The sequence below is a fragment of the Phoenix dactylifera genome, chromosome 2 (genome assembly GCF_051530095.1).
Source record: "Phoenix dactylifera cultivar Ajwa chromosome 2, Ajwa_hap1_PhDact_Kaust_v1.1, whole genome shotgun sequence".
NCBI lineage: Eukaryota > Viridiplantae > Streptophyta > Magnoliopsida > Arecales > Arecaceae > Phoenix > Phoenix dactylifera.
The window spans coordinates 50,281,285-50,304,517 of NC_143191.1; the positions used below are offsets into that span (position 1 = coordinate 50,281,285).

General features: G+C 40.9%; 1 protein-coding gene across 1 annotated transcript; it reads right to left on the reverse strand.

Moving 5' to 3' along the window:
• Nucleotides 1-20,053: 20,053 nt before the first annotated feature.
• RKF3 (receptor-like kinase in in flowers 3) lies at nucleotides 20,054-22,856 on the reverse strand. Its single transcript, XM_008792068.6, has one exon. The coding sequence runs from the start codon at nucleotides 22,437-22,439 to the stop codon at nucleotides 20,481-20,483; it is 1,959 nt and encodes a 652-aa protein (XP_008790290.2). The 5' UTR covers nucleotides 22,440-22,856; the 3' UTR covers nucleotides 20,054-20,480.
• Between the last annotated feature and the right edge of the window lie 377 nt (nucleotides 22,857-23,233).

Below are 23,233 nucleotides of genomic sequence, written 5' to 3' on the forward strand. Positions count from 1 at the left end.
GATACCGGCGCAGAATGTGCTTGGTGCGCTGGTGTGCCTTTGGTTCCTTAGCTTGAGCGATGGCCCCAGTGCTATCACAGTATAGTAGGACTGGTCCATCAGCGGAGGGTGCAACTCCAAGCTCAGCAATGAACTTCCGCAGCCACACAGCTTCCTTCGCCGCATCCGATGCCGCAATGTACTCCGCCTCGCACACAGAGTCCGCTATAGTAGTCTACTTGGAACTCTTCCAACAGACAGCCCCACCATACAGGGTAAAAACATAACCAGACACAGACTTGCTATCATCATGGTCTGATTGAAAACTTGAATTGGTATAACCGATAAGTCTCAACTCAGTATCTCCATAAAAAAGCCATTTATCTTTAGTATTTCTCAAATACTTGAGGATAGTCTTTACAACTTTCCAGTGGCTTTCTTCTGGGTCAGACTGGTACCTACTCACTACTCCTAGCGAGTGTGCCACATCTGGTCTAGTACATATCATTGCATACATAATAGATCCCACAGCAGAGGCATATGGAATTCTAGTCATACACTCTCTTTCTTGGGAAGTTGTCGGGCAATCTCCTTTAGAAAGAGTGATTCCATGACCTATCGGAAGATAGCTTTTCTTGGAATTCGTCATGCTGAACCTTTTCAGCACGGTTTCAATGTACATGGATTGGGACAGACCGAGCAACCTCCTAGATCTATCTCTATAGATCTTCATCCCAAGGATGTAGGATGCTTCTCCCAAATCCTTCATGGAGAATTGTGATGAAAGCCATATTTTTACTCCCTGTAGTGCAGCGATGTCATTCCCTATTAGGAGAATATCATCCACATACAGTACAAGAAATAAAACTACCGTACCATTAGCCCATTTGTATATGCAAGGTTCCTCTTCGTTCTTAATGAAGCCATAAGTTTTGATAACCCTGTCAAAATGAATATTCCAACTCCGAGATGCCTGCTTTAGTCCATATATGAACTTTTGCAGCCTACACACCTTAGACTCATCTGCAGAAATAAAATCTTCAGGCTGTATCATATACACCTATTCCTCTAAATCTCCATTTAGAAAAGCGGTTTCAACATCCATCTGCCAGATCTTAAAGTCCAGATGGGCCGCAATCGCAAGCATGATCCGAATGGATTTCAGCATTGCCACAAGCGAAAACGTTTCGTCATAGTCGATACCATAACGCTGACGAAATCTCTAGGCAACCAGACGGGCTTTATAGGTTTCCACCTTTCCGTCTGCGCCTCTTTTCCGTTTGAAAATTCACTTACACCCTATGGATTTAAATCCTTCGGGTGGGTCAACCAATATCCATACATCATTGACCTTCATGGACTCCATTTTAGATTCCATGGCTCCAAGCCATTTATCAGAGTCAGACCTTTGCATAGCATCCATATAGGTGACGGGATCCTCATCGTTCTCATCGAGACCAATGGGATCATCGTCCCGGACAAGAAAACCATAGTATCTATCCGGTTGATGCGGTACTCTACCGGATCGCCTAACAGGTGCAACCTTAATGGGTTCTGAGTTTGATCCAATCAAATCAGAATCTAACGGTTCAGTTCTAGTTGTCTGATCCTCTACCTGTTGAACTTCATCAAGCTCAACCTTAGAGCTGTTCGTTCTTTCACCAAGAAATTTCTTCTCCAAGAAGACAGCTCTATTGTTGACGAACAACCTTTGTTCATTAGCCTGGTAGAAATAATACCCTTTGGTTTCTTTCGGGTAGCCGACAAAAAAACATTCTTCCGACCTAGCTTCCAGTTTGTCTGCTTTCAAACTACGGACGTAGGCTGGAGACCCCCAAACTTTAAGGTGAGAGAGTACAGGCTTTTGACCGGTCCATATCTCATATGGAGTTTTAGTCACAGATTTACTGGGAACTCTATTAAGAATATAACAAGCGGTCTCAAGTGCATAACCCCAAAATGATAAGGGCAAAACTGTAAACCCCATTATGGATCGGACCATGTCCAACAGAGTCCGATTCCTCTTTTCAGACACACCATTATGCTGCGGTGTTCCGGAAGGGATCCACTGAGAGAGAATCCCATTCTCCTCCAGATATGTCAAGAAATCACTAGAGAGGTATTCACCATCTCGATCAGATCGAAGTATCTTAATACACTGTCCAGTTTGTTTCTCTACTTCATTACGGTATAATTTGAACATTTCAAATAATTCATACTTGTGTTTCATAAGAAACACATACCCATACCAAGATAGGTCGTCGGTAAATGTAATGAAATAGCTGTATCCACCTCTTGCACTAGTGCTCATAGGTCCACATACATCCGAATGTACAAGACCTAATACAGCACCGGCTCGTATACCTTTTCCAGTAAAAGACGACTTGGTCATCTTTCCAAGAAGACAAGACTCACAGGTAGGTAATGATTCACAATCATTAATATTTAAAATATCCAGTGAGGCCAACCTGTTGATCCTGTTCTTGTTAATATGACCTAGCCTACAATGCCAAAGGTAGATATCAGAGACATCATCAGATCTAGGGCGTTTACTTGTAGTGTACATTACACTAACAGATTGTGGCAATACATAAATGCCATTGTTTAATCGTCCATTGATTACTGTAACACCATTCATAATGATATCACAATAATCCTTCTTTATACAAATTTCATAACCATCTAAGGCCAAATGACCAACGGAAATGACATTCATTAAGAAACTAGGACAATAGTGACATTCACCAAGGGCAATTATGTGAAAATTTGAAACAATTTGAGTATTACCTAATGCTAGAACTGGAACAGTTCTTCCATCTCCAACATTTAGGAATTTCTCATTGTTACCGAAATTCTCAATGACTTGCAGTCCTTTCAACGTATTACAGATATTAAAAGGACTTTCGGTATCCAATACCCAAGTCATAATATCACATACAGAGAAATTATAAGGTGTTATCATATAACCACCTTGACCAGCGACTCTTTGCTGATTTCTCTCATTAGCACTCGAGTTAGCCTGATTCTTAATCAAAGGTCTAGTCGGCTCATCACTATCCAATAGTGATAGGGGGAACTTATAAGAGGACATTTCTGCATAAAGGACAAAACCATGGCCTTATTAGTAAATGAATCAATTAATCTAAAGATATGGATTTTAGTCTAAAGATCCTCCCACTATTTTATACGAATCAAGAGCCTCTACCTCTAATCCGAAGAATTACTTTTAATTCTTTAGTGGGCACTAGAATCCAATAGGCTACACCTGAGCCCGGCTTTGGTCGGTATCAACCCAAATACACCTAAAGGTAGGTTCATAACAAATTGTTTCAACTAAACAACTTCTAGTGATCATTTTGCCCCAGGAAGCACTTCAGCAGGCGTATATCGGCATTACTGAAAGTCCCGGTTAGGTCCAACCATTAACATGTAGCAATCAATGCAAACTATCTAATAGATGGTCAAGCCCGACTTTGGCCGGTATCCAACCGGACCATCCATTCCAATAGTTGCAACTGACTCATCATTATTGTATGACAATTCCAATGGCCGATACGCACCAGTGCGCGCACGCGCCTCCAATGTATATAGACGCATTGGACTCATTATCACACAACTAATAGGAGGCTATGACGTGGTCATCTCCATTAACCATATCATTTTATAGACCTAATAATTTAGAGGATTTTTATAATAAAAAGCTGACTCAATCCAAATGCTCCCACTAACTTCATAAGTCAGGTATCGTAGGAAATAGATTCAAGTCAGTGCACCTAAATCAGTCCAACTGATTTTCTTACAGGCATGGGTTAAATAGAGTCAATCAGAGATCTGATCAAAAGAGATTCACCAAGATGGCCAGGTAAGTGAGATCAGCGGAAGGGTATGCCATTAACTTGACTGGACCGAAACCCAGCAAGTAGCTCCCAATTAAAAACCCACTGATTACAGTTGCCTTTGACACCAACTGGTTTATCAATTTCAATTCGATCAATATCATAACTCAAGCTCAACCACGAAGCCTAAATCAACATCCATTTGGTCTAATCAAAGACATGGACTTGATCAACTACAACTATTGCAAAGATCAAGAGTAATCTTGACCCAATCTAAGAAACAACTTTAATTAGATTAGATCAACTACTCTACCAAGTTTGATTTCAACCATTGAGTCCAACTCAGTTGGATTCTTTCGGTTATGTGATGTGCGAAATCGGCTTACTTTGTTTTAGCTAACCCATTACCCCATGAATTATGCAATGTCTTAGACGTTCAAATCACATTTAAAGTCTAGGATCTATATCATTACTTAATTCATAATTAAGTATATTGTATTATTCATGTCTTATCTTTGTTTTGCATGCTCCATAACTTTAAATTCTTAAAACACTTTTAAGATTCAAGTTAATCATGCAAACAAACATGTTCATTCATCATAAGAATAACATAATGAAATAATATAATCAGTTTACATCATATGTAAAAGATCACATCTTGCATAGATATTTGATATCACAAAGAACCTGGACGGGCTCTGATACCACTGATGGTGTGCATGTAGAGGGCTAAGCATGAATTTCAAAAAAAATTTATGCAGAAAGAACGGGTTAAACATTTTAACCCAAAACATGCTTGATATTTTAAATATTTTGACTCTGGTACCAGTCGAAGACAGTCTTCAACTGCACATCACATGTGGCGCGGGCTCAGTCCCAATACATAGGGTGACACCCGCACGTGCCTATCAAAGCACTCATCATATGAGCCCCCGGGTGGAGAGCCACGCTTCGTCACACGATCACACGTGAGAGTTTCCGAAAATCGGATAGTCTCCACTAATCCTTTGCTTTGACACCAAATATCACAAAGCCCTCAGATCCCGAGGATTGTGTGATTCAAATAAATATGCATAAATCACAACTTCTTTTGATTTGAAAATTGAGATCATATCTCAACCGTAAAAGAGATCAGATCTTTTACCTTTAGAAGGAGGTTCTTTCAAGGATGTTTCGCAGCCGCACAAGCGTCCGGCCTCGATGACTCATCCACGCAAAGCTCCGGAATGATCAGCTTTCCGGGGAGTGCTAGCTCGCAGGGAGGCAGAAGGTTGGCTGAAAGGGAGAAGAAGGAAGAAGATGGACCTTCACAGCTCAAGAACTCCTTCTTGGGTTTTCACCTTCAGAACTACTCTCTCCTCTCACTCTCTTTCTCTGGTGCTCTTGATGTGTTAAGAAGAAGGAAGAGGGGTGGCCTATTTATAGGCCAAGAAGAGGGTGAGGTGTCCCTATGAGGTGTCCGATGAGGTGTCCTGCCAGGACATATGTCACACACGCAAGCAAAAGAGGTGTCCTGCTCCGCCACGTGTCACGCATGCAAAGGGGTGAGGTGGCCTGGAGGGCGATATCATGGATGACCTCATGAGGCAGATGAGGTCATGGATGACATCAAGAGGAGTGTGAGGTATCCAGGCCCGCCACGTGTCACGCATGCAAGTAAAAGAGGTGTCCTGCTCCGCCACGTGTCACGCATGCAAGCAAAAGAGGTGTCCTGCTCCGCCACATATCACGTATGCAAAGGGGTGAGGTGGCTGGGATGTGGGTCCCACATACAGTATGTGGGTCTCATAAATGCAGGACGTGGGTCCCACATACAGTATGTGGGTCCCACCTAGGCAGGACGTGGGTCCCACATACAGTGTGTGGGTCTCACATAGGAAAGGAAGTCATAGTCATACTTGGATCATAATTGATTTTGATCCAATTTGACTCAAGCCAAATCTGATTTGGTTGGGGGCAAATTAGACATTTTCACCAAACCAATTTTGGTGTCAATTACGGTTTTACCAATTTCAAATCATATTTGAATTTGGTCAAGCCCAATCTCTATTACTCAATCAAATTGAGTCTAATCAGTGATCCAATCACCAATTAACTTCTCCAAGCAATAATTGCTTAGGACAATCAGTCAATCACATTGACTATTTTACCTCTAGACAATTCTCAATCGTCAATCGGCCATTTGATCAATCCAGAAACTTCTAAGCGTGTGACCTCACAGGTTCGAACCTAAATCGGTAGTACAAGAACACTTCTTGCACTAATCGAAGTAACCATCTAGCAATGGGATCCGACGATCGGATAGGCCGAATAGATGCAAAGCAACATTCTAGAACCTATGGACTATGGTTACCGCATAATTTATCCTTTTGACAAAAAAAATGCCCAGGGTGGGTTCAGAGTCTGTCTACCCTGAAACGATCCATCCGGAAATATATTTTAATTCAATAAGTCAAGTGATAGTGATTTGACTTTTCCTGGCCAGGGTCTACTTAATTGAAAACACAAGGCATTCACCCTTATTTCTAAGGGAGGTCAATCCCATCTTGATCTGCAACTGACTACCACAAGTACTTGACTGGACCCAGAAATCTTCCGTCGCTGGATTAGAAATTCAGGTAGTCCGGCACCAAAGTACAGTGAGTTACTTGCAAGCCACCGGTTGCAATCTCAGGTCTAAAGGATACATATACCCATATCCACTCGGAACAACTCTTGACAAGAGAGAGTCCGTCAATTGGTCACGTTCAGTGAACGTACACTACCATTCACCTGTATACCATACTAGTATCTCTATACTCTTTGGTTTGGAAAACAACCAACAAATATGATACACAATGACCTACGCCTGATAATACTATCGTCCTATTAATAGTATATCATACGGTCATGAATATTTAAGGATCTGTGTGACAAAATCATATTTCATTACACAAAGCAGTCCTAAGGACTTCATCACATCGGAGTTTGTGAAGATGTTCTGGTGATGAATAAATACCATGTTATTTATAATTGATTCAAATATATTTACAATCAACAATTGATTGGATTTAGGATACAATTTCCAACAACAATGATTATTCGCTAGATAGATCTTAGATATTTATATATGATCAAGGAACCTAAATAATCTTTCGGCTAACTATTTTGGGTGAGATGTTGGGCTGTGACACTTATTATGATAGCCTCATCAACAATAGGATTCAATTTCATAGCCTCCTCGCTAATGATAGGAATTTATTTCTAATTGTGCACTAAATTATGCAATGTTGATCGTGTACATACCGACTTTTGTTAACAAAGTTAAATGAAATAAAAAGAAAATATTACTAATTGGATTTTAAATGTTTAGATTTTTAAAATTAGCTTTTCTGTTGAGTCGGCATTTAGTGTGGGGCTTAGCCGACTAGCCTTTCTAGTCTAAATTCATCCCAAAATTGGTCCACGATTACTAGGTCTAGCTGCAATTTCCTATAACCTTTATCCTAAATTTGTTCTTCGAGTGTCCATGTCAAGGCCCAACATTTAGAGCTATTAGTGGCTTTGAGTTTGATCCTCTAGCCGATATCTCCAACTTGACCCATTGACGCCCTTTAGTTTGGCATACATGATGAGTAAAGCGTTAACTAAAACATGGTTCTTAAAATATTTCTTTTAATACAAAAATCTATCTTTTAATATATTCCTTGAAATAAGATTTAGTCAGTACGTTTTATGACGTACTACTAGCATGGTGAAGCTTTCTCCTGTTACCTTCTTCATTCTTTCTTTTGTTTTTTTAGGTTCATGTTAAAACGATGGGTTTCTTTTTTTTTTTTTGAGGGAAAGTCAATTACAGTGGAGTTAATTAACAAGGACTTTTTGTTACAGTGAAGTCTTTAGAGGGATGGAAAAGTCAATTACCCTTTTTTGGGGAACTTGCTCAGCGGTCCATTTATTGACCGAACTTTAACATTAAATCCCTGTTGACCGGTTGTTTAACAACCGGTCCATATATATTTTAACATTGCTTTATGGGACAAAAATGCCCCCGCCTCTCCCATTCCCACCGAAGAAGGAGAAGAAAAAGGCAGCCGCCGGCCACGGCCCACCCCCTCCCGCGCCTGCCGCCGGCCGCGGCCCACCCCCTCCCGCGCCCGCCGCCGCGCCCGCCGCCCGCCCCCTCCCGCACCCGCTGCCCCCTTCCGCGCCGCCGGAAATACCTCCGCCCCCACGGTGGGGAGGTGCCAATGAAGAGGAGCCGCTGCCCCCCCCCCCCCCCCGGTGGCCCCATCCTGCGGCCGCCACCGTCCGACCCCCTTCCGTAGCTGCCGGCCTCGCGAGAGGAGAAGGAAGAAGAAAGAAGGAGAAGGGAAGAAGAGAAGAAAAAAAAAAGAAAATGAAAAGAAAAAAAAGAAAATGAAAGAAAAAGAAGAAAAAAAAAAAAAATAAAAATAAAAATAAAGTTAACTGTGTTTCTAGACAAGTTAACTGTGTTCACAGACAACTTAACTGTGTTCACAGACCTGGAGTCGACCCCTTAACAGCACGAGTCGACCCCTGCTCACCTGGAGTCGACTCTCAGGCTTTCCTAGACAAGTTAACTGTGTTCACAAACAAGTTAACTGTGTTCCTAGATAACTTAACTATGTACCTAGATAACGGTGTTCCTAGACAAGTTAACTGTGTTCCCAAACAACTGAACTGTGTTCCTAGACAACTGTGTTCCTAGACAAGTTAACTGTGTTCCTAGACAAGTTAACTTTGTTCCCAAACAACTTAACTGTGTTCCAAGACAAGTTAACTGTATTCACAGACAACTTAACTGTGTTCCTAGACAACTGTGTTCCTAGACAAATTAACTGTGTTCCTAGACAAGTTAACTGTGTTCCTAGACAAGTTAACTGTGTTCCCAAACAACTTAACTGTGTTCCAAGACAACTGTGTTCCTAGACAAGTTAATTGTGTTTCTAGACAAGTTAACTGTGTTCCCAAACAATTTAACTGTGTTCCTAAACAACTGTGTTCCTAGACAAGTTAACTGTGTTCCTAGACAACTTAACTGTGTTCCCAGACAAGTTAACTGTGCTCCCAAACAACTTAACTGTGTTCCTAGACAACTGTGTTCCTAGACAAGTTAACTGTGTTCCTAGACAAGTTAACTGTGTTCCTAAACAACTGTGTTCCTAGACAAGTTAACTGTGTTCCTAGACAACTTAACTGTGTTCCCAGACAAGTTAACTGTGTTCCTAGACAACTTAACTGTGTTCCCAGACAAGTTAATTGTGTTCCCAAACAACTTAACTGTGTTCCTAGACAACTGTGTTCTTAGACAAATTAACTGTGTTCCTAGACAAGTTAACTGTGTTCCTAGACAACTTAACTGTGTTCCCAGACAAGTTAACTGTGTTCACAGACAACTTAACTGTGTTCCTAGACAACTGTGTTCCTAGACAAGTTAACTGTGTTCCTAGATAAGTTAACTGTGTTCCCAAACAATTTAACTGTGTTCCTAAACAACTGTGTTCCTTCCTAGACAACTGTGTTCCTAGACAAATTAACTGTGTTCCTAGACAAGTTAACTGTGTTTCCAGACAAGTTAATTGTGTTCCCAAACAACTTAACTGTGTTCCTAGACAACTGTGTTCCTAGACAAATTAACTGTGTTCCTAGACAAGTTAACTGTGTTCCTAGACAACTTAACTGTGTTCCCAGACAAGTTAATTGTGTTCCCAAACAACTTAACTGTGTTCCTAGACAACTGTGTTCCTAGACAAATTAACTGTATTCCTAGACAAGTTAACTGTGTTCCTAGACAACTTAACTGTGTTCCCAGACAAGTTAACTGTGCTCCCAAATAACTTAACTGTGTTCCTAGACAACTGTGTTCCTAGACAAGTTAACTATGTTCCTAGACAAGTTAACTGTGTTCCCAAACAATTTAACTGTGTTCCTAAACAACTGTGTTCCTAGACAAGTTAACTGTGTTCCTAGACAACTTAACTGTGTTCCCAGACAAGTTAACTGTGTTCCTAGACAACTTAACTGTGTTCCCAGACAAGTTAACTGTGTTCCCAAACAACTTAACTGTGTTTCTAGACAACTGTGTTCCTAGACAAATTAACTGTGTTCCTAGACAAGTTAACTGTGTTCCCAAACAACTTAACTGTATTCTTAGATACCTGTGTTCCTAAACAACTTAACTATGTTCACAGACAACTTAACTGTGTTCCTAGACAACTGTGTTCCTAGAAAAGTTAACTGTGTTCCTAGACAAGTTAACTGTGTTCCCAAACAATTTAACTGTGTTCCTAGACAAGTTAACTGTGTTCCTAGATAAATTAACTGTGTTCCTAGACAACTTAACTGTGTTCCCAAACAAGTTAACTATGTTCCCAAACAACTTAACTGTGTTCCTAAACAACTGTGTTCCTAGACAACTTAACTGTGTTCACAGACAACTTAACTGTGTTCCTAGACAAGTTAACTGTGTTCCTAGACAAGTTAACTGTGTTCACAGACAACTTAACTGTGTTCACAGACCTGGGGTCGACCCCTGCTCACCTGGAGTCGACTCTCTCAGGCTTTTCAGAGAGCTGTTTTTCTGCCTGATTTCAGGGGTCGACCCCGGCTCTTCAGGGGTCGACCCCAGCTCTTTAGGGGTCGACCTCAGCATAAGTCTACAATAATTTTCTAATAACACTTAACTGTGTGCATAGTCGAAATAACTATATTCTAGGGTAGAATAAGTGTGTTCCGGGGTAGACAACTTAACTGTGTTCCCAGACAAGTTAACTGTGTTCCCAAACAACTTAACTGTGTTTCTAGACAAATTAACTGTGTTCCTAGACAAGTTAACTGTGTTCCCAAACAACTTAACTGTATTCTTAGATAACTGTGTTCCTAAACAACTTAACTGTGTTCACAGACAACTTAACTGTGTTCCTAGATAACTGTGTTCCTGGACAAGTTAACTGTGTTCCTAGACAAGTTAACTGTGTTCCCAAACAATTTAACTGTGTTTCTAAACAACTGTGTTCCTAGACAAGTTAACTGTGTTCCTAGACAACTTAACTGTGTTCCCAGACAAGTTAACTGTGTTCCTAGACAACTTAACTGTGTTCCTAGACAAGTTAACTGTGTTCCCAAACAACTTAACTGTGTTCCTAGACAAATTAACTGTGTTCCCAAACAACTTAACTGTATTCTTAGATAACTGTGTTCCTAAACAACTTAACTGTGTTCACAGACAACTTAACTGTGTTCCTAGACAACTGTGTTCCTAGACAAGTTAACTGTGTTCCTAGACAAGTTAACAGTATTCCCAAACAATTTAACTGTGTTCCTAAACAACTGTGTTCCTAGACAAGTTAACTGTGTTCCTAGACAACTTAACTGTGTTCCCAGACCAGTTAACTGTGTTCCTAGACAACTTAACTGTGTTCCCAGACAAGTTAACTGTGTTCCCAAACAACTTAACTGTATTCCTAGACAAATTAACTGTGTTCCTAGACAAGTTAACTGTGTTCCCAAACAACTTAACTGTATTCTTAGATAACTGTGTTCCTAAACAACTTAACTGTGTTCACAGACAACTTAACTGTGTTCCTAGACAACTGTGTTCCTAGACAAGTTAACTGTGTTCCTAGACAAGTTAACTGTGTTCCCAAACAATTTAACTGTGTTCCTAGACAAGTTAACTATGTTCCTAGACAACTTAACTGTGTTCCCAGACAAGTTAACTGTGTTCCTAGGCAACTTAACTGTGTTCCTAGACAAGTTAACTGTGTTCCCAAACAACTTAACTGTGTTCCTAGACAACTTAACTGTGTTCCTAGACAAGTTAACTGTGTTCCCAAACAACTGAACTGTATTCTTAGATAACTGTGTTCCTAAACAACTTAACTGTGTTCACAGACAACTTAACTGTGTTCCTAGACAACTGTGTTCCTAGACAAGTTAACTGTGTTCCTAGACAAGTTAACTGTGTTCCCAAACAATTTAACTATGTTCCTAAACAACTGTGTTCCTAGACAAGTTAACTGTGTTCCCAGACAAGTTAACTGTGTTCCTAGACAACTTAACTGTGTTCCCAGACAAGTTAACTGTGTTCCTAGACAACTTAACTGTGTTCCCAGACAAGTTAACTATGTTCCCAAACAACTTAACTGTGTTCCTAGACAACTGTGTTCCTAGACAAATTAACTGTGTTCCTAGACAAGTTAACTGTGTTCCCAAACAACTTAACTGTATTCTTAGATACCTGTGTTCCTAAACAACTTAATTGTGTTCACAGACAACTTAACTGTGTTCCTAGACAACTGTGTTCCTAGACAAGTTAACTGTGTTCCCAAACAATTTAACTGTGTTCCTAAACAACTGTGTTCCTAGATAAGTTAACTGTGTTCCTAGACAAATTAACTGTGTTCCCAGACAACTTAACTGTGTTCCCAGACAAGTTAACTGTGTTCCCAAACAACTTAACTGTGTTCCTAAACAACTGTGTTCCTAGACAACTTAACTGTGTTCACAGACAACTTAACTGTGTTCCTAGACAAGTTAACTGTGTTCCTAGATAAGTTAACTGTGTTCACAGACCTGGGGTCGACCCCTGCTCACCTGGAGTCGACTCTCTCAAGCTTTCCAGAGAGCTGTTTTTCTGCCTGATTTCAGGGGTCGACTCCTGCTCTTCAGGGGTCGACCCCAGCTCTTTAGGGGTCGACCTCAGCATAAGTCTACAATAATTTTCTAATAACACTTAACTGTGTGCACAGTCGAAATAACTGTGTTCTGGGATAGAATAAGTGTGTTCCGGGATGATTTAAATATGTTCCACGCTTATTTAACCGTGTGTCATGTTAGATTAAGTGTGTTCCAAACTTATTTAATTGTTCCAAGCTTATTTAACTTTATTTTTATTTTTTCCTTTTTTTCTTCTTTTTTTTTTCTTTTTTTTTCTTTTTTTTTCTTCTCTTCTTCCCTTCTTCTTCTTTCTTCTTTTTTCTCCTTCCGCGAGCTGGCGGCACACAGTTAAGTTGTCTGCGAACACAGTTAACAGGACTGTGCACACAGTTAAGTGTTCTTAGAAAATTGTTGTAGAAGTAAGCGAGTCGACCCAAGATTCTCACGAGTCGACCCCAGTTCAAACTTTTTCTTTTCTTTTTCTTTTTTTTCTTCTCTTCTTCCCTTCTTCTTCTTTCTTCTTTTCCCGCGAGGCCGGCGGCGCCGGAAAGGGGTTGGGCCACGGCGGACGCTGGAGGAGGGTGGGCCGTGGCCGGCGACAGCCGCAGGACGCGGGACGGCGCCCTTCTTCCTCTTCTTCGGCACCTTCCCACCATGGGGGCAGGGGCGGAGGCATTTCCGGCGGCGCGGCCGCGGGAGGGGGCTCGGGAGGAGGCGAGTCGGGCCGGCGGCGGCCGTGGGAGGGGGCAGGCCGCGGTCGGCAGCAGCCGCGGCTGGGAGATTACAGTTTGAAAAGTCTCTGAAATTCTTCTTCTTCGGAAGAATGGGAGATCATGAGGAAAGGGGCATTTTCGGTATCTTATTTCAAAATAAAAGGGGCTCAGGGACCGGAAATTACAGTTTGGAAAGTTTTTGGACCGGTTGTTTTAGATTTAATTAACAAGGACTTTTTGTTACAGTGGAGTCTTTAGAGGGATGGGAAAGTCAATTACCCTTTTTTTTTTTGTCCATCTCTTTTCCACATCAGACTGTAGAAGATGCAATTCTTGTGAAATTTTTATAAAGAATTAAACTGAAACATAGAAAGAGGAACAGAAGAGAAATAGGGGAGGGTTTTCTTCTGAGGTTTATCATCTTCCAACAACAACATCATCCCAAGGTAACCTATCTTGACAATGCCATTGTCCTCTCAGAAAATCATAAACAGTTAGTTCTAAGCAATTTGTTTGTGTTTCTGCTTGATGTTTCTGGTTACCATGTCCTCGATGTTTCTGCTTCCAAAGATTACATTCTTGAATCTGATACACAGGAAGAAATATTTTCTTCCATTAAGAAGAGAAGATTGAGAAGGGGACATAATATTGCTTAGATTGAGAAGTGGGCATAATCTGATTCCATTATTTTCTTCCATCCTGTAAATGTCATACTTAAATTCACTTTCATTCTGGAAATGCCACAGTGAAACTGTAGGAAAACTATAATTCGAAAGAGAGGTTAGTGTTTCATGAGAAACCTAGAGAAGCAACGCGAATGGCAACAAGAATATCAGAGGCTCAGGCACTAGTAGAACCGATCTGCAAGCTGGTTAGGAGCCATAAGTCGCATTGCGAGGAGGTCGAATTGGTTAAAGCTTATTGACACTCTTAAGGGATTGGTCGATGGTAGTAGGAGAACATTGATGTGTGAGGTGTGAAGCAATGAAGAGATGAATATGAAATCAGTGCCAAGGATTTGTAAACAGGCAATGACCATAGAGTTGAAATGCCATGAAATGGTTAAAACCTCAGTAAAAGAACCTTGAGAAGCACAGGTTGGTCTTTGAGAATGCAAGGATTTCGAAGCAGCCTAGAAATAAGATTGCTGCTTACTGGCATCCCAGGTCAAATAGCTGGTGCATGGATGATTAGGAAATAAATTAGCATGTTCAGATTAAGAAGCAACAAGTCATCAAGTTTGAAAAGCAAAGAGAATAATGAGGGACTGATGAAGAAGTAAAATGTGTTAAAACTTTCAGATGTGCCAATCACTTGTCTAGCAAAACAATCCAATAAATATTAGAGGATGACCAACTTTCCCAATAAATATTAGAGAACGACCAACCTTAATAATGGGAGGCAGAAAGCCACAATAATACAAGATTGGAAGATGGACTATTAACTTCCATTAAGTTGAGGAACAATTGACCAGTGTTAGAACTAGGAAGGTAACATTAAAAAGAAGTTGAGGGAGCCTTAAATAGAAGAAATGGGTCAATATGGGAAATTTGAAATACTTGGGTGTGCAGGATGTCACCAATATGATAAGCAATAAGAACAATTTAGTGAAGTTAGTGCATTAACCATAAATGACAATGGGCAGGGAAACCAAAAAACCAGAATATCAAGGAAGGACCTCAAGCATACAAGAATGATGAACCATGAAACAAAATGTGGATATATAAGAATATAATGGATAAATATCAAAGGCATAAAAATACATCAAAAAATGGGGTGAATTCAACTCAGAATAACTTCTGCTTGAACTGAAGAACTTCGAGAACAAACAAATTGGGTAAATGGTCATTTTCATGAAATGATCTTTCAAACTGAATGGACGATAAACCCTAAGAAGGTGAACTATCAAAGATGTGGTTTGGCAAAAACAGAGGATTAGCTTTAACTTCCTGGGAGGGCCGAAAGGAGCATACTTGAGGTCAATTCTGATATGTATGCCAATCAAATGAACTCATTTGAATTGAAAAACAATAGGAAGAATAATAGGAACAGTTAAAACAACAAAGAAAGCATAATTGAAAAAGGAAAGGATAGCCAAAATGTTATAGAGATCCTAAGAGAAGAAACACCAAAAGAAGTCTTAACTGAAGCTAAAAATCCTAAAAGAGGATCTAAGAAACATTTTGTTAAAAAATGGAAGAAAAGATAGATTTATCATTAATCAAATGAACTTCAGTGGAACTCAAAACCAAAAATAGCCTCTCAGATAACAGCACACCAGACCTTGTGCTGATGATATAAGCTAGCTAGTGAAGAAGTGGATGGCTGTAGAAAGTATCTAAGTACCAAGCCCATTGCAAATAAAGAGGAAGTTCTTAAATGATTCAAATGGGCAGTTCACAAGAAAAAATAAACATAAATTGGATATGAGCATAGTTTGAAATCCTAGATTTAAGAATCATTCAACTTAATTATGAAAATTTCAAAAGGATCTATATTCTTTTTAACAGAAATAGTCCACTTCAGACCTTGCAAGACTTTTATGCCCCAACTATCAGATAAATGCACAAATTTATCCTAGTTGACAGATGCACAAATGATAGAAGCCAATGCATACTTCTAAATGGTCAAACAAGTTGTTGCAGTAGCAGAAGCATAATGGTCCAATAAAATTCAAAATGGATTGTCATAACTAAAAATATGGTCCCTTTCTGCAAATTCTATAATTAAGATATTCTTTATGAGATATCCCTTTATCAATGCCGAATAATATCCTTCTATTAGCTAAAATTAGATGAGAGCAAGACTACAAGGGAAAATTTAAGGCCCTTCAAGTTGGTCCGGAATTCTAAGTTTGGTCCCCTGATGGCATAATTTCTAACCACTGAGCAACAATCACTCACCAATTTTCTGAGGTACCTATAGGCGTAGCACAAAGAATTGCAAGTTGTGCTTGTGCCTGTCAAGGGTTGGCATGGTAAGACACCATGCCACATTTTGTCACAACTTGTCATGCAAAAGAACAAAATGGTATATAAGTTTGAAAAGAAAATTCTTAATTGTCACACCAATATATGCTGCTTTATTTATCCTTTCTAAAATTAATCCAGTTTTAGTTGTTCAATATTAGTGTATATCTTAAACAAATGAATGTAGATTTCAATATCTTGTTAAAAGTCTATGATTGTAAAGCATCATAGAGTTTTATACATGTATATCACATGGTTTCAGAGTAATTTGTTACAAGCTAAAGTTACCCACACACACACTGACAACACAAATTATCTCGAAATTCATGATAGAGACCAATATTTTGTAGGAGTTTTTAGACATCTTGAAACATATGATTGCTTTCTAGGGGTTGATAGGATCTGTCTTGAAGGGGACTCAGCTACGGTGATCGAGAAAAATATAGGACGAGGACCAATGGGAGCATGGACACCCGCTATTCAATGACATTTGCAGGCTGGTGAGAGATTGCGGCTCCTTTCAAGCCGTTCATGTATACCGAAAGGTAAACAGGGCCGCAGACTGGGTCGTCTCATTTGTTGCTCAGCATTTGGAAAAAGTTCTTTGGACATATATGCAGTTGCCCCTCCACCTTTACGCCATCTTCTTTCTCTTGACTTTGTTGGTTGTACTCACGCAAGAGCTGTGTGCACAGCCGTTGTACTCAAAGAAAAAAAAAACATATGATTGCTTTCAAGCTCTCTATATACATGGCATGATTATTACAATATAGACAATTAGAAAAATAGTAAAAAGAAAAGATTCAAAAATTTCAAGCCATTGTGACAGATATATCCAAAAGATGTTGTATATAACTAATAAAAGAATCAACTACCTAAATCCTTTTGAAACTTAGATATTCAGCTCATACACTTTGGATTCCAATAGTAGGATGAATACTAATGATTGAAATAAAAAACCCTGTAATTCAGTACAAAGATGCTATGATTTATTTGACATGTCCACCCTGCTATGCAGAAGTCATATTGTATGCTTTTTTAATAATGATAAGACCATCACACTGAAAAAAAAAACATGCACCAGGAATACAGTCATCAACAAATCTAAAAGAATAATTGGATGGCAAAATATCCTTATAAATAACCTCGATAAAATTTGAACAGCTGAAAGGATGAAATCACAAGTCCTGATAAAACAGGATAAGATGTATAATCTTGCTAAAAAGATGAAAGACTTAAAACATAAAACTTGTGCCAGTAAAACTGCAGTTGAACGAGAGAATGCCAGGGAGCACACATAAATAGCAGCGAGGAATTAAAATCCAAACACAGAACCCAGTGGACGTAGATTATGCCAGGTAATATTGTGTTCCATAAAAAAGAAAATCAGTAAACATTATTCCTGATATTCAGATCTTAAGACAATTATCAACAAAAGGAAGAAAATCATGAGAACTGGAAAATGATGACTAGAAGAAGACTAATCTATTCCCAAACTAGCAATGGCAATAGGAGCTCATGACAAAAGATAGTTATTAGGCTAGTCTTGTGAATGAGTCTAACATTTTCCTATCGATGAGAAAGTTTCTAGCAACAAGTGAACAACATTTAACGTGACCATAAAGTAATCGAAGATGAAGGCGTAGAGAGAGTACTGAAGGAATATTATTATGCAGATTCCAGAAGGAGAGAGTAGAAGAGAAGCACAGTTATGTCATGAATACAATGAAAAATCTGAAAACCTGACATTCTCAAGTATATTATGTCAAAAAGCACCATAGTTGAGAAGAAATCTCCATAGCATCCAGGAAATGATCACCGTGCTCCCTTCAGCTGACCGAGAAGATGTGAAATCAGCTAGATTTCTCAAATAAAAGTGAAGGAACAGCAACCAGTTCCTGTATTATATTTGCCAATAAACTATAACCAAATAAAACTCATACATCAAGTTTTACTTTCACCGTGAACTTTCTATGCATTATGTATCCTAAGAAGACAGAATCGGTGAAAAGAATTTGTGATTGTCATACCATCTACAAGATTAAGGCAGAGGGAACACTTAACTGCAATTTGTCCATGACTGCTGCAACTATCTTTCCTGGCACCACATGAATTAGTTCTCATTTTTAGAAGTGAATTGACTGAAACGATACTCTCTTTCCACCTCACTAATAAGATTTTTTAAAAAAAATCATGTCATATGATCTCTAACGTAGAGCTGGTCATTTAGGCTCCATGAATATATATATATATATATATATATAGGATAACTTTCTTATTGCATGCATGATGGATCTAGTAACCAAAGGTAATGATAATTAATGATCAAAATACAAGTTTGGGCCACAGAATATTTTGCATCAAGGATCTCGATGCCGTGAAGCATTTCTGTACAATTGAAATTACAGGCTTCAATTAAGAACTACATCGCGTATACCCAAAATAAAATAAATTAAGAACTACATCTATGTTTAAGTGCATGATGAGCCAACATTGAAATGGATTTACTAAGATTTGACGTTTCATACAAATCCTAGAGCAATGTTAGGACCAATATGAGCTTCAATAGTATAAAGAGAGAGATCATTTCTGGTTGGCAAAGTGATATGAATATTACATTAACCATTAGTGATGTTAACCAATTGACGATATTACAAAACAACTGATCTAGATGCAATGATGCATATTCTTCAATGATTGAAAGGAGCACCAAGTTAGTGCGTACCATATAAACAATTTATCTGCAAACTGAAGCATCATCAAGTTTAGATGGGTCAAAATTCCTAGTGGACAGAAAACAAACTAATAAGGTAACTCAGATGGGTGATATCTTGTAACAAACTAATAAGTGAGAAATGAAGTATTTTGGTAATGTCCAATGTAGAGACTAGGCATTATGTGGCATATAAATATGTGGGATTTTGAGATTGAAGTTTCTTCAAAATGAGAGAGCTCATTGCTAAGGTTGCATTGAAACCATGCAGTGACAAACACTCTGTAGATCATACAACAAAAAATCCTACATATTATGGATAACCAAAATATAGTGAGGTTGCCATTCATTTCATCCAGAAGAAGGTGACTGCAAAGAGGCTGTTCATTCTGACATCGAATCTGAAAACCTTTCCATATAACATATTTAAAGGAGACCTGAACTAAAAATAATAAGCTAAGTGCTCGTCCAAACTTGAATGCCATAATCCAAACCAACATGCTCGCAGTTGCAAGAGATTATGGAGTTTGATCTATGAAATGTAAATAAAAGCAAAGTAATATTACATTGTTAGCATTCTATTATAATGGCTCACTCCAAATACAATTGAAGGTAACATGAGTAACTCCAAATACAGTTGAAGGTAACATGAGTAACTAGCACTGGCTAATGTTTAATTTTGTCAGTTGGACACTTCAGGAGGATAGGTAGCATTTCGTTAAAAAAAGAAAGGCGCACAGCTAGATCATTTCTATCAACTTTTCCCCTTCAATCATTTCTATCATTTCTCTCGTTCTTCCTCCTTTGTCCGCTCTCTTCTTTCTACCTATTCTTCACAGCCTTAAGGCTAAAATGGGAGTCGAGAGATCAAGATCGGAACATTAGGGGAACTTTACATCAGAGGAAAATTTTCAGAGTCGAACCTACAAGGTTTCTTGTAAATAAGATATGTGCATATCCAAGATGATTGAGGACTGAGATTCGAGAAACCATAGTAAAAAATATAGTCCTATTGTACAAAGCCATTTTATACCATTCCACTTCCTATTTCAATAGAACACTTCATATGTTGTTTTGTAAGGAAAAGAGTACTCTTTAGACTGCAATGATAATAATCAGCCAATAGATAATTAAGCAAAACAGAGCACCGTAAACACAAGATCCTTCTGGATTCAACACAAGTTTTTGTAATTTGAGCAAACAGCAATTGCATTAAATCAAACTCCGAGCTGCAAACTGAAGAATGTAAACAAAATGAGAAACTGGTCTACAGCGAGACAAATTCCCTCAAAAATTACACTGTTGGTTTAATGCTTTAAAGTGTTCCATTTAGTCATGTAGATGGAATGCGGAAAAAAAGAAAGGCAATTCTCGTCAGAAGCAAATAAAAAAAAATATGGTACACTAAACTCTCTCTCAAATGTGGGGGGACTAAAGATTCAGATTGCCATCCTATTTACAACAGAAAGCCACAACCTGAAATCAGAAACCGAAAAATTCATATCCAGAGGCAATGCAGGGCATGCATACCGGGAAGCCCCTTCGGCGAGCAGAAATGGCCTCCTTTCATCAAGCTCGCAGCATCCTCCTCTATCAATGCGAGCAGCGATCACACCACCTCTGAACCATCAGAATTTGCATCATCATTCGCGGAGTTAAACGTCTGGTAGCCAGCAAAAGTTGATAGCTGACCCGAGCCGCTGCTGCTCGCCGATTTCTCGATGTCCTCCCTGCTTGCCATAATGGAAATCGGGCGGTCCGGTATCGAAGGAACATCCAGATCAGTTTCCAAGATCTTGACAATCTGATCCATTGTAGGCCTCGCATGCAACTGAGGATGGGTAGAGAGGACAGCAACAAGGACATACTTCTCCAACACCTCCTTGGAGCTCAATTCCTCCATGCCTTCCTCGATGACATCCAAGGTCCTCCCTTTCCGCACCAGGGACCAAGCCCAGTCGGTGACAAGAAAAGCCTGCCCCTCGCCCAATGAAACAAACGCCTTCTTCCCACTCAACAGCTCGAGCAGCACAACTCCAAAGCTGAAAACATCACTCTTCTCGGTCAATTGGCCATACAGAGCATACTCGGGAGCCACATAACCGAGAGTCCCGGCGACCATGGTGCTCACATGCGACATCCCCTCCGGCGCAAACCTCGCCAGGCCAAAGTCGGCGACCATCGGCTCGAAGCTGTCGTCCAGCAGAATGTTGCTCGCCTTGATGTCCCTGTGAATTATCGCCGGCTGAGCTCCGTAATGGAGATATGCCAATCCCCGCGCCGTCCCTACAGCAATCCTCTGCCTCGCGGGCCAGCTCAGCCGATCAACGCCCGAGCCGAAGAGATGGTCATGGAGGCTCCCGTTCCGCATCAAATCGCAGACAATGATCCTCTGGTGGCCCTCCAAGGGGGTGGTCGCCGTGCAGTAGCCCCTCAACGCGACCAGGTTCACATGTCGAACACTTGCAATCACCTCGACCTCATGGGCGAAGCTGGCGTCCCCGGCAGCCGAGCAGTTCTTGAACCGCTTCAGCGCGACCTCGGACCCGTCCGGCAGCGTCCCCTTGTAGACATTCCCGTACCCACCCCGCCCGATTATGCTGTCCCGCGAGAAGTTCTTGGTCGCCTCCTTGATCTCGTCGAAGGTGAACTTGATCAGCGTCGTGCTCGCACCGATCGACTCCATCGCCTTCGACGGCCCGCTCTCCGGCCTCATCGATTTCCTCCTCCGCCTGCGCAGCCGCTCCCGGCGCCGTCTTCGAAGCCACCAAGCGGCCAGCACGGCTAGCAGCACGACGACGAGGCAGCCGGCGGCGACGCCGAAGATCCAGGCGTTCGAACTGCCGCCGGAGGAGGATGACTGAGAGTTCAGGAGGAAGATGCAGTAGGCGGTGTCGTTATCGGTGGGGCCGAAGCGGTTGACGACGCCGGCGGCGTAGATGAAGGTGTAGGCGGTGCAGTCGGTGACGTTGCCGTAGTCGGGGCCGGGGAGGTAGGCGGCCTTGACGCGATTGAGGCTGGTGGTGCAGGCGGTGCAGGAGGGGACGGCGTGGAGGGACTGGTTGCAGTTCTGGTCCATGTCGCGGAGGCCGGAGGCCGGCACGACGGCCTCGAATTCGGCGCGGGAGGTAAGGTTCATGCAGCCCTCGGAGATCCAGGAGGGCTGGAAGCCGCAAGAGGAGGGGAGGGAGAAGGAGGAGGGTACGAGGGGGCGGAGGATAGAGTTCAAGGAGGACCAGCAGGCGTCGGCGGAGGCGGCGGGCGGGACGAAGAGGCCGGCGGTGCGGAGGTACTCGGCCTGGACCAGATGGAAGGCCACGACGGCGAAGGTGCACCGGGAGCTGGTGTCCGAGCCGGCATCCGCGTTGGTGATGAACTTCTGGAGGATCGAGAAGTCTAGAGGGCATGAAGAGTTCTGAGAGCGGACCAAGCCAAGGAGGAGACACCAAGAGAGGAAGAAGACGGAGATAGGAAGAGACGTCATTGATGAAGGAGAAATGAATGAGTACTCTTTCCTGCTTCTCTCCGTTACTATGGGTGCTGGAGAAGTTCTTCTTTTTCTCCCCATTATTGATGGATGGAGCCTGCGAGATGCTGAGTTTTTAGTTGTTTAGGTGGTGACGAGGGGTTGAGGGCATTCTATTTTATTATAATTTGTCTTGCTGCAGTCATAGAGGCGGCGGATGGGGAGAGGTTTGCAGGAGCTGGAAGAAAACGAAGAGAGAGAGCAGGAGAGTTCGAGGAAGGAGGGGTAGAGAGAAAAGAGAGGAGAGAGAGTGGAATTATCTTGTTTGGCGGCGGGCTTGGCGCGAGGGGAGGGGAATTGTGAGACCGGCGAACGCTGCCCGCAGCCACAGGGCGAGAAGTCAGGCTTGCGTGGCGATCTCTGTCGGATTATGACGTCAAAGACTTATAATCCGGAGCTAGTGAAGTTTTGAATGTGTGGACCGGAGTTGGGAAACTTGTTTGGTAGATGTTGGCCTTATTAGTCAATATATATGGAAAGAGAACTAGAATGGAAAACTCCATCTACTAGCTAAAGTTTTTGTTAGAATAATAGAATTGGTGCTTGGAAAATGTTATGGGTCTCCTAATATGTGCAACCAAATGTTCCTTGAGCAGCTAATACAAATATTTCCCATTAATTCCAGTGATTTATACCACCAAAAATAGGGGAAAAAAGATTTAATGATAATTTTATTCTTCGTCGGCATAATTACAAATTTCTTGATATTTGAAATAATATGATATGTATAAAATATGAAGTCTCTAGTATTTACAAGGATATATGAAAGTTATATAATAACCGATACTCTTGGATCACCTGGCAAGCATTTCATGTTTTCATTTTTGACAAACAAA

Bases quoted from the DNA above. Each gene is read 5' to 3' on its own strand.
- RKF3 (XM_008792068.6), bottom strand. From the start codon at position 22,439: ATGGGGAGAAAAAGAAGAACTTCTCCAGCACCCATAGTAACGGAGAGA.